The sequence below is a fragment of the Carassius auratus genome, unplaced genomic scaffold (assembly GCF_003368295.1).
Source record: "Carassius auratus strain Wakin unplaced genomic scaffold, ASM336829v1 scaf_tig00031346, whole genome shotgun sequence".
Taxonomy (NCBI): domain Eukaryota; kingdom Metazoa; phylum Chordata; class Actinopteri; order Cypriniformes; family Cyprinidae; genus Carassius; species Carassius auratus.
The window spans coordinates 192,247-206,381 of NW_020525918.1; the positions used below are offsets into that span (position 1 = coordinate 192,247).

Sequence of the window (14,135 nt, forward strand, 5' to 3'; positions counted from 1 at the left end):
ATTTTTCTTCCTCAGAAATGGACCAAACTCTGTATTTCACTCTTCTTCTCATTGGTGAGTGTGTTTGTGGTTTTATTCATGATTTCTAGTTTCATTAGGTTTGATCCTGTTATGAAAAGCATTAAAGCAGCGTCTCTCTTTCACAGCTCTCTGCTCCGTATCTGAATGTGTTCAGCGTCAGTATCACTTTATAAATGAGAACAAGACCTGGACTGAAGCTCAGAGATACTGCAGAGAGAAATACACAGATCTGGCCACCGCTGACAACATGAACGACATGAACGAGCTGAAGAAGAGTGTGAATGATGGAAGTGTTCAGGATGTCTGGATTGGGCTGCAGAAGACGGGTCGTGATGAATGGCAGTGGTCTTCAGGTGAACCTGCGCTGTATCTGAACTGGCTCCTGGACAACCAGAAAAGAAAGATTGTGGTATGATGAAAAACTGAAAATTTGAGGATTTGCCATGTAGTGATGAACGACATTTCATCTACAACAACAGTGAGTGTAGACATTTACAATTACAGTATAACAACAATTCATTTATAGATGTACATTTAAAGATTACTTTTTAATGTTATTGTAATTTTCATTGATTTCTAAATGACTAATCTACTGTCCAAGTAAATGTTTCTGGGACTAGTCAACATTTAGCTGCGGTGTAACAATGTCCTCTGTTTGATCATTGTCCTTTTTTATTTTTTTATTAGTTTTTGTAAAAAATAGGCTAACGATTGCGTCATAACCACTCGACTCTCTGTCGCATTACCGTACAGACAGGAGGAGAAGCTCGCAGGCAATTAACTTAATATGGCGTACTGGCGTTACATTTTAAAATACTATACAAAATAATTAATCAGAATACTTACTCCTGCTCACTCACGACAAAGAACTCCCCGTCTCTGCAAGATTAACGATGGCAGTTTGCACGCACAGCTACTAGAAGATTTACATCTGTCAGACAGGTTGCTGACGTCATCAAGCTTAGTTTGAGTCTGCGCGTCAGAAACGGAAGTACTAAAAAATGCTAAAAATGGGCTTCACTTGTCTCAATTGAGTTCCAATGGGGTCGCTGTGTCCATTTCTTTTACTGTCTATGGATTCAGCCAGTTGAACAATGTGACGCTAAGAGTCCTCTCTTGAATCCAGAGATTTGGAGCCGATTCGGTGTAGATCGATAGCTCGGTGGTTAGTAACTGTCGGCTCGCGGCGGGCCGTCTTTTAGAGTGTATTGGAAACCCGTGCCAACACAGATTTACTATATTATTATTTTTTTGTTTATCCTACTTACTTCAGCCGCTACGGGCAATCATCCCTATAATTGTTATCTCTGCAAGAATATCAAAATCATGCAATGAGCAAGTTTTATTGTTAAGCGTTTATTAGACACTTAATATCACGTCAGTTTGTGCTTTCAGAATCGGCGAATCTGCTGCCGTCGTTCCAGCACTTCTGCAGCGGAGACCTAAACCAGGAAGTTGGTCACCAGATAACACGGTAACCAGTTAAACCGTAACACCGGTAGTACCGAGGACCCACTTAACCCGGTTCTTGACTCACACAGCGCTATGATTTCCGCGAAGCAGAAAACGCTTACGGAATCTCAAAATCCAGTCTTGATAATGAAACTTACATTTTAATATGGACAGTCACGGAATGTTTCAAAGTTAGCATAAATTAATCAAATCAAATCTCCATATGGACCATTATCTTTAAATGTTAAGCTGCAAAAGTTGGTTGAAATACAAATCCTGCGTGTCCTGCGCGTCTCTGTGTGAATGAATGAATGGTTTGTTTACTACATAGACTGAAGCACGTTACGCTTGCAGTAATATCAGCATCTTCCGTCTCGATGAGGACATAAACACATAAACAACATCACCAGAACTGTTCTGAGTCACTTCACAAGCATTTTACCGTTTCATCTGAGTAAAACCAGTGTCAAAATAAAAGTAGCCCGTGAAAATAAAAGTTCATTTTTAGATAAAGGCATTGTGCTAGATATTACTATTATTTAGTAGAATGTATGTGATACTGCTACTACTGTGAAAAAAAAAAAAAAAAAATTATTTTTTAAAGAAATAAATCAAAAAAATATTTTCCATGTTTAAAATTTAAATGTTTACATTTCATTAATTAAAAGACAAATTAAATTTGGGTGAAAATTGTTTACAACATAATTGTAAATACGTATAAAGAATGGTATTGGTTTTAATTTTAGTGATAAAAAAAAGTTTTTTTAATTTTTTTTATTAGAATATTTTTGTGTTTTACCGAAATTGGTACCGAGAACCGTGTATTTTCACTGGTATCGGTACCGAATACTGAAATTTTGGTACCGTGACAACACTACTATCTAGATTGTGTATCTAGACAGAGAATATCAGACACATTTCTACTGAAACAGAAACATATGATGGTATTTTATTTTGGATGATGAGAGTCTTTCTAACATTATAAATGGACCTCATGGTTATAAATACACAATATGAGCAGATTAATGGAGTCTGGTCTCTGTTGCTCATGTCTGCTGTGTCTCATCTTCACCAGCAGAGACCTCGGCTCTGAAGAGGAAAAAGAAGGGCAGGAATCTCTCTTTCCTCTTCATCGTGTCTTTTTTATTTTTATTTCAAAAACTCTTCTCACAATAATCACAAGTATTCTATCATCTCACACAATGGTGCCTCAAACTGAGGTTTTAAGAGTTAAAATGTTAATTAAATAATGTTTATAAGTATGTAATTCTGTTAAATAAGGTTCATTTTTATATTGACTGATACTGACTGACGTAAGTCAGATGTAAGTATGGAAATTAATGGAAAGAGATATACACAAATATAAAGGAAGTGAATATGAAATAGGGGTTTTTAGACTAGTAAACAAATAATGTGATGCTAAATGAGTGACGAGAGCAGATATAATAATCATTACACAGTTTGAAGCTGAGGACAGAAACATCAGACTCAGGACAGAAACACACAACCTCTAAAGTAAGAATAACTCACAAGTTCATTCTTTAACTAGAATTAGACTTTGAGAGGTTAATATTATTTGATTTGGTGTGAATCCTGTCATGCCGCTAAGATGTTTATTTATTATTATTATTATTTATTATTATTCATAATGTTTTACTCTAAGATGAAAATGAGTGTATTTGATTTCTTCCTCAGAAATGGACCAAACTCTGTATTTCTCTCTTCTTCTCATTGGTGAGTGTGTTTGTGGTTTTATTCATGATTTCTAGTTTCATTAGGTTTGATCCTGTTATGAAAAGCATTAAAGCAGTGTCTCTCTTTCACAGCTCTCTGCTCCGTATCTGAATGTGTTCAGCGTCAGTATCACTTTATAAATGAGAACAAGACCTGGACTGAAGCTCAGAGATACTGCAGACAGAAATACACAGATCTGGCCACCGCTGACAACATGAACGACATGAACGAGCTGAAGAAGAGTGTGAATGATGGAAGTGTTCAGGATTTCTGGATTGGGCTGCAGAAGACGGGTCGTGATGAATGGCACTGGTCTTCAGGTGAACCTGCGCTCTATCTGGATTGGGCTCCTGGACAACCAAATCTTGGTGCAGAAGAATGTGTTATGATGTCAAATGGACAATGGCATGATGAAAGATGTAGCACACCCCTAACTTTTATTTGCAATTCCTCCATTAACAGTAAGTGCATCTCCCTACAATGGCAACAAACATTAATGTATAAAAAGAAGCACAGAGTTTTTGACCCTGCTCCTGGAGGTCCACTGCTCTGTGAAGTTTCTATCCAACCTGCTTCAGCTTGTGTTATCAGCTGATCCTGAAGAGCTTGATTTGCTGGTTCTGGTGTGTTTGATTAGGGTTGGAGTGAAACTCTGCAGGACTGTGACTCTCCAGAACAGATGTTGTCCACTGCTGTACACCGTTCTGACACAATACTAATCACTTCTACATTTTAATGTGGTCATACATATAAACGAGCTGAAGTCAGTTTCTGTAGAGACAAACTAATGTTGGCCTGGAGAGAGAGAGAGAGAGAGAGAGAGAGAGAGAGAGAGAGAGAGAGAGAGAGAGAGAATTTAATTGAACACATATTGATTTTTTTGTCACTTTGGAGAAATGGGAAAATCTGCGATTAGAGCATAACTGTTTTGGCAAGTGTTTCTTAATCATAATTCATAATTTATTTATACATTTATTTATAATCAATAATTATTTAAATTATAAATTTATAAATGGGGATGTCTAGTGTAGTAAATCAAGATAACCCTTTATTCAAGTATTATTAAAACTGTGTTAAATATTTTATAACACACACACATACAGTATATATATATATATATATATATATATATATATATATATATATATATATATATATATATATGGTTTTGTATTTTGAAAAATATAAAATAATAATATAATTTTTTATGGTTTAATCAAACATGTAGGGTCATTAATAACTAATAGCACCTCCGGTCATCAGTTTTGGACACTACTGAATGGAATTCTGCCTCTTCTTGACGTTTACGAACAAAACTCTGGTTCAGTTCTTGTCTCGTCAATGTTAATTTATTGTTTTAACTTTTACCCATATTACAATATTTTGTTTGGAGATTTTTATTGTCAGAAATTTGTCTTTTTAAGTAGAGGTTTCAAAACAAATGCAAATTTGTGATCACTAGCTTCAGAGTCTGTGATAAACCTCCTGAACACGTGAGCTGTGAGATACATTCAGCTTTCAGTATCTCAACACAAAATCAGTCTTTAAATGATGTGTTTCTGATGATAACCATGAAGCAGCTTAAGAATAATGAACAAACTGATTGATGAATCTGTTTTCATCTGTTTTTCTTAAAGCAAACACAGAACTTGTCTTTGTCGATCAGCCGAAGAGTTGGAGAGACGCTCAGAGTTACTGCAGACAGAATCACATTGATCTGGTCAGTGTGAGGAACCAGAACGAGAATCAACAGATTCAGAAGATCATTAGAGATAATAACTCATCTGAATCACTGATCTGGATCGGTCTGTTCAGAGGCTCATGGCAGTGGTCAGATCAGAGTGACTCTTCATTCAGAGACTGGGACACTGGTGAACCTGATAATAATGGAGGAAATGAAAACTGTACAGCTGTCAAACACGACTCTCAGGGACGATGGTTTGACATCTCTTGCACCAATCAATATCCTTTTGTGTGTTATGAAGGTGAGTAGATCTTCACTAAACACACACACTCCATCATCACCTCCAGATCTCTTAAAGTTCACTCTACATGTCTGACATGACAAATTCATCCCCAGTGTTTGTTCTGATGTTGTTTTTGATCAGTCTCTCTCTAGTTTCTGCTTGTGCTTGTTTTATCTGCAGATCCTGAACTGATTGTGATCAGAGAGAATGTGACGTGGTCTGAAGCTCTGAGATACTGCAGACAGAATCATGTGGATCTGGTCTCGGTTCATTCAGAAGAGATGCAGCGTCGTGTGATGAACGTGGTTAAACGTGCGTCTACTGCGGAGGTGTGGTTGGGTTTACGTCACTCCTGTATTTTGGGCATCTGGTTCTGGGTGAGTGAAGATACCATGTGCTATCAGAACTGGGCTCCAGGGAACGGCACATCAGAGGAGGACTGTGAACACACAGTGAGATCTGGAGCAGTTCAGTCTGGAGGAGATCAGCGCTGGATCAGCCTTCCTGAGACTCACAAACTCAACTTCATCTGCACAACTTATGAAGAGTAAAGAACATGTGAATGCCTGTATGTTTATTTCCTTTATCTTCCTATTTCCAGGTGTGAAGGTTAAATTTATGTGTACTATTTTTCTACAGATAATGTTATATACATAGTTCATGCAATCTTTCAGTAATATATTACTGAGCTGTGAAGTGTAGATGGTCTGTATTTCTCCAGGTGGATGAATCAGTGTAGGTGGTGTTTGGTTAAGGGCTTAGAGTTAGAACTGCTGTTTTTAATGTGTTTGCTTTTACAAACTCTTTCAAAATGTACTTTTGTGTTATTCAGTAACGGCAGAATTTTAAGACATTCATCTGCCAGTTTAATTTTATTAGGGGTCCATTAACACATCATATTTATATCATTAGATACATTTTTGTATTGTTTTCTTTTAGCTTAATAATGAGAAAATGTGCTCTAATCAAAGTAAAAATAAATTAATCAATGTGACGGAAGTGGAAGTGTGTATATATATATATATATATATATATATATATATATATATATATATATATATATATATATATAATTTTTTTTTGTATGATGGTGTGGTTACTTCTCTCTTATGTTTAAATATTTTATGTATTATAAATGTACATTAACTTTAGTAAACACTTTTTTGACTGAGATTGTGTGAGCTCTGTGTTTCTTAGCAGAATTATTTCAGGGTTATTGTTAGAAAGGAAGAAGTGAAGGTAGGGTATACAATATATTGTGTTTGGCTCCATGAACTTAGGATCAAAGCTTGATCTGACAAATGATGATCACTATCATGATACAAACAAAGTCTAGTTGGATTGGTTTGGTTTTGTCAACTCAAAACTCCCATCATGGTTATGGTCCTGGTGCCTGAAAACGTTTTTTAATTTTACTGTCACCCCGTCCCGAATACGGGACACCTAGGTTTACTTCACTGTATTACAATCAAATCTAATGTAATCTTGTCAAACTATATACATGGTTGGAAAGGTCTAAGACTCCAAAATATATATTTTAGCAATGTTTTTTTGTAAAATATTATGTAGGTAAAGTAATAGATTAATTTATGACAAGAGTGCACCCTCAAAAATCTACGTTATAACAGGAGTTTTGACCTTGGTTTAAAAAAAAAAGACTTTCTTGTTGCCTTTTTCTCTATCACATCTTAGAAATCATCAGAAATTATATATCGACTGAAAACTTAAAATCTCAAAATTCATCCTTTAAAACCCATTTTAAAATCAGACATTGCATTACCATGTAAACGGTACATCAATATCATGTTACGAAATGTTTTCATTCATGAATTATACAAATTTAAGTTTGGATCGTGCAATATAAAGTCTATAAATGTTCAAAAAGGTGAGTGACAGTTAAGGGGTTAATCTTACTTTTAGGGATGAATCAAAAACACAAAAAGGTTCTGTTGGTGTTTGAACCCCTGAATATTAAAAAGAAAAGTATATACATGTATGACTTAATAGTTCATGTTTGCGTTCATATATCTGTTTCAGGGTTTGACAGAGAAACACTTTGTTGTTCATTGACGCCATGAGCGGGCAGCAAACGGAAAACACAAATGAGGAGAGATAAGATAAAGTTAACATTTAACCACAGACCAGGATGTCAATATCTTGTTGTTGAATGATCCTTGAATACTGGCAGCTTTCATATAACTCTTAACAGTATTTTCTGTCCTCTTGATAAAACATTCAGACATTCATGCATTGTAAGGAGGGTGTGAAAGACTTACCTAGTTGTCTAGTCTTATTCACTTAAACACAAATACAGTGCACTGAAAAATATATAAAAATAAACACCAGATGATTTCTATGTATGGCACCATTTTGGTCACTTTTGTAATCAAGCCTATGGAAGGATATTCCGGACATTTTTTAAAAGGAATTGTAGATTGTACTTTTCATATGTGGACACAAAATTGTGACATAATCCAAATGCAAATTTAAAATGAAAAAGCAAAGTCCATTTGCAACTTTATTTCCCATATCTTATGTGTTATATTTAAATAACAATATTAATTACCAATAGGGCTGCACAATATTGGAAAAAAACTGACATTGCAATATACAGTATGTGATATATTTTGTGATCTGTATAAATATGGGAAAATTACTCTTGAATCCATTGCTGCCAGAACAATTAACAGAGACACACTACTGCAACACTGTATACACTGTAATCAGTGAGTACAAATTGAGAAATGTAAATAACATCAAGTAAAAAAACACATCAAGAAGAACAAAATAGTGAAATAAAGCAACTGAAGTCATCAACCTGGTACAACAAATAAATATTTAATTCTAAGAACAACTGCCTTGAATGTGCAGCAAAAGACAACTTGCAAAAAAGTAGATCTGTTTTTGAAAATTAACTCCTCGTGACGAGGGCACCCAGTGGGATGGGTCCTCACACATTTTATGTTTCTAAATGAAACATGGCTTGAAGACAGCTGCAATGCAACAGTCCTTAATGAAGCAGCCCCTCCTAACTTCACATGAATGTCTGCAGGACTGTTAGGAGAGGTGGAGGTGTAGCTGCACTATTTAAAGATATCTATCAATGCAAGCAAGTGTCATTTGGTCAGTATTTGTCTTTTGAATATCTAGGGGTTGTGCATGATAACGGTTCTAAACACTTTTGACCTGATTCAGCATGTGCATGGACCCACACACAAAGGTGGACACACTCTAGACTTAATCATCAGTAGGGGTCTAAACATTTCATCCATTGTTACTAAGGACATAGCACTATCTGATCACTTCTGTATTTTCTTTGATATATTGATCTCTGCTACCACTGAATCTAGATCTGTCTCTGTCAGAAGGAGATGCATTAACGAGAACACAAGTGTACTATTTATGGAGGCTATATCTTTAACACCAAGCATTTCTGCAGACTCTGTTGATATTCTCCTTGATTCCTTCAACTCAAAAGTTAAGAATGTTATTGATGATATTGCTCCAATAATAGTCAGTAAGAAAACAAACAGACAGAAATCAGTTTGGAGAAGATCAACAGCAGTTCAGACTATGAAAAGACAATGCAGAAAAGCAGAGCGGATGTGGAGGAAGACAAAACTTGAAATTCACTATAGCATCTATAAAGACATCCTTCATGCTTGTAATGCGAAACTAGCCACAGAACTTCTTCTCAAACCTTATAAACAGTAACTTAAATAACACTCATACTCTTTTTTTTGCCACTGTTGAGAGACTGACAAACCCCCCAAGTCAGATTCCCAGTGAAATGCTCTCAGATATCAAATGCAATGAGTTTGCACCCTTCTTTTCTGAGAAGATCATCAATATCAGGAAGGCCTTTAGCACATCCTCAAGTAATGCGGAGGTCAGACATTGACTCCCTCTGCCAATGCATTGATGAAATTAATAGTTGGATGTGCCAGAACTTTCTTCAGTTAAACAAGGAAAAAACTGAAGTCATTGCATTTGGAAACAAAGATGAAGTTCTCAAGGTGAATGCATACCTTGACTCTAGGGGTCAAACAACTAAAAATCAAGTCAGGAATCTTGGTGTGATTCTGGAGACAGACCTTAGTTTCAGTAGTCATGTCAAAGCAGTAACTAAATCAGCATACTATCATTTAAAAAACATCGCAAGAATTAGATGTTTTGTTTCCAGTCAAGACTTGGAGAAACTTGTTCATGCCTTTATCACCAGCAGGGTGGACTATTGTAATGGGCTCCTCACCGGCCTTCCCAAAAAGACCATTAGACAGCTGCAGCTCATCCAGAACACTGCTGCCAGGATTCTAACTAGAACCAGAAAATCTGAGCATATCACACACCAGTCCTCAGGTCCTTACACTGGTTTCCAGTTACATTTAGGATTGATTTTAAAGTACTTTTACTCGTCTATAAATCACTCAATCAATCAATCAATCACCTTTATTTATATAGTGCTTTAAACAAAATACATTGCGCCAAAGCACTGAACAACATTCATTTGGAAAACAGTGTCTCAATAATGCAAAATGATAGTTAAAGGCAGTTCATCATTGAATTCAGTTATGTCATCTCTGTTCAGTTGAAATAGTGTCCGTTTTAATTTGCAATCAAGTCAATGATATCGCTGTAGATGAAGTGACCCCAACTAAGCAAGTCAGAGGCGACAGCGGCAAGGAACCGAAACTCCATCGGTGACAGAATGGAGAAAAAAACCTTGGGAGAAACCAGGCTCAGTTGGGGGGCCAGTTCTCCTCTGACCAGACGGAACCAGTAGTTCAATTCCAGGCTGCAGCAAAGTCAGATTGTGCAGAAGAATCATCTGTTTCCTGTGGTCTTGTCCTGGTGCTCCTCTGAGACAAGGTCTTTACAGGTCTTTACTCAATGACCTAGGACCGAAATATATTGCAGATATGTTCACTGAATATAAACCTAACAGAGCACTCAGATCACTAGGATCAAGTCAGTTAGAAATACCAAGGGTTCACACAAAACAAGGGGAGTCCGCCTTTAGTTACTATGCTGCCAGCAGTTGGAATCAGCTTCCAGAAGAGATCAGATGTGCTAAAACACTAGTCACATTTAAATCTAGACTCAAAACGCATCTTTTTAGCTGTGCATTTATTGAATGAGCACTGTGCAAAGTCCGAACTGATTGCACTATATTTTCACTATTTATTTTATTTTATTTTATGTAAAATCATTTTCTGTTTTAAATTCATTTTAAATAAGTAATTTTTTAAATAATTTTAAAATTAACTAATAAAAGTTTGTTTTAAAATAGCTTGTTTCATTCTTTTTATTATAATTTTTTTTATTATTATTATTTTATTTTATTTTATGTAAAGCACTTTGAATTACCATTGTGTACGAAATGTGCTATATAAATAAACTTGCCTTGCCTTGCCTTGCCATGTCTGTAGGTCCAGTGCAGAGGTTGTGGAGCATGCAGGCTGACATCATCAGCATGACCACCACATCCAGCCTGGTGTTTTGCAGATCTCTCATTCTCCTCCACTTGCATTTGATCGTGCCAAAAGATTACAGTACATGAAGTCAGCTCACACACAGGAAACAGGAGGTAGGCTCTGCATTATGGGCAGTTACTTACCTGCCAAAAGCTTGTTCCACCACAACATGTCCTTTGCAGATCTGTGTGTTCCCCTGCTGATCCTGGGTGGTCAGGGCCCCATTGTCCCACTTTGGTGCGATAACAAATGGGTATTTGCGACTAATGTAGGCACTGTCGCCGAGTAGCATGTACCTTAAGATAAAAGGACAGATTCCCAGGGTGGGAAATGTAATTTTTTTCAGAGCAGCTAGAAAATTTGAAGAAAGTGGGCTTCTGGCTGTATTGTGAGCAGTTTTGATAGAAAGGTGGGCAAACTGATACACCAATTTCAGGACTAATTAAAGCTGCGAGCAGCGATGAATGGGCCCTTGCACCCGGGCTCACCCGCAGAGAGTGGCTTTAGTAAAATGTGAACAGTGAGAAATATGCATTTAAAGTCATAAATATAAGTGGAATATATCAAAGTATATTCCATATATGCAGACTGTGGTGTGAAAGGTTACATTAGCAGTTCAGAAAAAAAAAACACATAAGCAATGCATGGTGCTTTATAAGGCGCTGAATAATTTTTGGTCCCAATTTTATATATAGATAAAGAGATAAAATATGTTTATCTATCTATTTCACTAGTAGTTCACTGTTTGAAGATTCAAGAGCAGTGAGTCATTTTTCTTTCATTTTCTTGGATTAACATTACAGCAGCTAGTAGCTAAATTAGGCGCGGTCACTTTAAGAGACGATGAACGCATCCAATATAATTTTTTTCCTCAACTGTTTACTTTCACTTAAGAAATAACCGACAAATAACTGAAAAAAAGCATACTTGTGGACGAGTCAGTCTTTTGTTCGTTATCTGGCTCGGCTCAGTGTTCATCTTCAGTTCTCTCTTCACAGCAGTTCAGTCAGTGTACTGTTTGAGTACATGCATTACTCCGGGATATTGGTTTGTTTGAACTCAGAGGGAGTGTCAGCTACGTAAAAAAAGTTAACAGCTTAAGTCATTTGTGAATTAATGCTTATTGGAGATGCGAACCATTTCAAACGATTCAGTTCGATTTGGTGAACTGTTTCAAGAAGATCCGGTTACATCAAATGAATTGTTCGTGAACCGGATATGCAGGGGCGGATCTAGAAAAATATTGATGGGGTGGCGAGAAGGGGGCAGGAATTTTTGAGGGGTGGCAACATATGGCATAGAGGTGCTGGTTATTTAATTAGAATATTTTCAACAAGCTGAATTATTTCACTAATTCCATTCAAAAAGTGAAACTTGTTTATTATATTTATTAATTACACACAGACTGATACATTTCAAATGTTTATTTCTTTTAATTTTGATGACTAAAACTGACAATTAAGGAAAATCCCAAATTCAGTATCTCAAAAAATTTGAATATAACTTAAGACCAAAACAAAGAGAGGATTTTTAGAAATCTTGGCCAACTAAAAAGTATAAAAATGAAAAGTATGAGCATGTACAGCACTCAATACTTCGTTGGAACTCCTTTTGCCTGAATTTCTGCAGTAATGTGGCGTGGCATGGAGTCGATCAGTCTGTGGCACTGCTCAGCTCTTCTGCATTCTTGGATCTGGCATATCACATTTTCCTATTTACAATACCCCACAGATTTTCTACAGGGTTAAGGTCAGGCAAGTTTGCTGGCAAATTAAGAACAGGGATACCATGGTCCTTATACCAGGTACTGGTAGCTTTGGCACTGTGTGCAGGTGCCAAGTCCTGTTGGAAAATGAAATCTGCATCTCCATAAAATTGGTCAGCAACAGGAAGCATGAAGTGCTCTAAAACTTCCTGGTATACGGCTGTGTTGACCTTTGACCTCAGAAAACACAGTGGACCAACACCAGCAGATGACATGGCACCACAAACCATCACTGACTGTGGAAACTTTACACTGGACCTCAAGCAACTGGACCTCCTCTCTTCCTCCAGACTCTGGGACCCTGATTTCCAAAGGAAATGCAAAATTTACTTTCATCACAGAACATAACTGTGGACCACTAAGCAGCAGTCCAGTCCTTTTTGAAGCAAGACGCTTTTTGATGGTGTCTGTTGTTCAAGAGTGGCTTGACACAAGGAATGCGAAGCTGAAACCCCCGCCGCCTCCGCCTCCTCCACCGACTCTTACAGCGGACGACTTTTTCAGCTTTCTTCACAAATAAGACAAGATCCATCAGTGACCAATTCTCCACACCGCAGACCGAGGACAACTTCACAATGACGGATGCACACTCTTTATCCTCCTTCTCCCCACTCTCAGAGATGGATGTCTCCAAAATTCTCCTGTCCAATCATCCTACTACTTGTCCACTTGATCCAATCCCCACTCACCTCCTTCAAGCGATCTCTTCTTCAGTCATACCTTCACTTACTCACATTATCAACTCCTCTCTTCACTCTGGAACATTTCCCTTAGCATTCAAGCAGGCTCGGGTAAGCCCACTGCTCAAGAAACCATCTCTAAATCCAGCGCTTCTTGAAAACTACAGACCGGTATCCCTTCTTCCATTCATTGCAAAGACACTTGAGCGAGCTGTGTTCAACCAGCTTTCTATGTTCCTTGGACAGAACAACCTCCTGGACAGCAACCAATCTGGCTTCAAAAGTGGCCACTCAACTGAGACTGCTCTGCTCTCGGTTACTGAAGCCCTGCGACTAGCAAGAACAGCTTCAAAATCCTCGGTACTCATCTTGCTGGACCTGTCTGCTGCTTTTGACACTGTTAATCACCAGATTCTCTTGTCCACCCTCAGAAAGATGGGAATCTCTGGAACTGCTCTCCTGTGGGTTAAGTCCTACCTCTCTGACAGATCCTTCAGTGTGTCTTGGAGGGGTGATGTTTCAAAGTCACACCACCTTGCTACTGGGGTTCCTCAAGGCTCAGTACTTGGACCACTTCTCTTCTCCATCTACATGACATCTTTAGGATCTGTCATTCAGAAGCATGGCTTTTCTTATCACTGCTATGCTGATGACACCCAACTCTACTTCTCATTCCAGCCAGATGACCCGACGGTAGCTGCTCGCATTTCAGCCTGTCTGAGTGACATTTCTAGCTGGATGAATGACCATCACCTTCAGCTTAACCTTACAAAGACTGAACTCCTGGTGATTCCAGCTAACCCATTGATTCATCACAACTTCTCTATACAGCTGGGCTCGTCAACCATAACTCCTTCGAAGACAGCCAGAAACCTAGGTGTTGTGATGGATCATCAATTAAGCTTCACTGACCACATTGCTACAACGACCCGGTCCTGCAGGTTTGCCTTATACAACATTAGGAAGATTAGACCCTTCCTGTCAGAGCAAGCAACCCAACTTCTTGTCCAAGCTCTTGTTCTCTCCAGACTGGACTATTGTA

The 14,135-nt window shown here is 37.7% G+C and overlaps 1 protein-coding gene across 1 annotated transcript; it reads left to right on the forward strand.

The window, feature by feature from the left end:
- The first annotated feature begins 3,170 nt into the window (after positions 1 to 3,170).
- LOC113080445 (C-type mannose receptor 2-like) lies at positions 3,171 to 6,048 on the forward strand. The gene is made up of 4 exons (XM_026252621.1): positions 3,171 to 3,207; positions 3,300 to 3,668; positions 4,854 to 5,192; positions 5,355 to 6,048. Exons 1-4 carry the CDS (start codon positions 3,171 to 3,173, stop codon positions 5,723 to 5,725), a joined length of 1,116 nt encoding a protein of 371 aa, XP_026108406.1. The 3' UTR covers positions 5,726 to 6,048.
- The last annotated feature ends 8,087 nt before the right edge of the window (positions 6,049 to 14,135 follow it).

Coding starts and splice junctions, on each gene's coding strand:
- LOC113080445 (XM_026252621.1), top strand. CDS start 3,171: ATGGACCAAACTCTGTATTTCTCTCTTCTTCTCATTG. Junction 3,208..3,299: donor TTTCTCTCTTCTTCTCATTG/GTGAGTGTGTTT, acceptor TCTCTTTCACAG/CTCTCTGCTCCGTATCTGAA. Junction 3,669..4,853: donor TTGCAATTCCTCCATTAACA/GTAAGTGCATCT, acceptor AAGCAAACACAG/AACTTGTCTTTGTCGATCAG.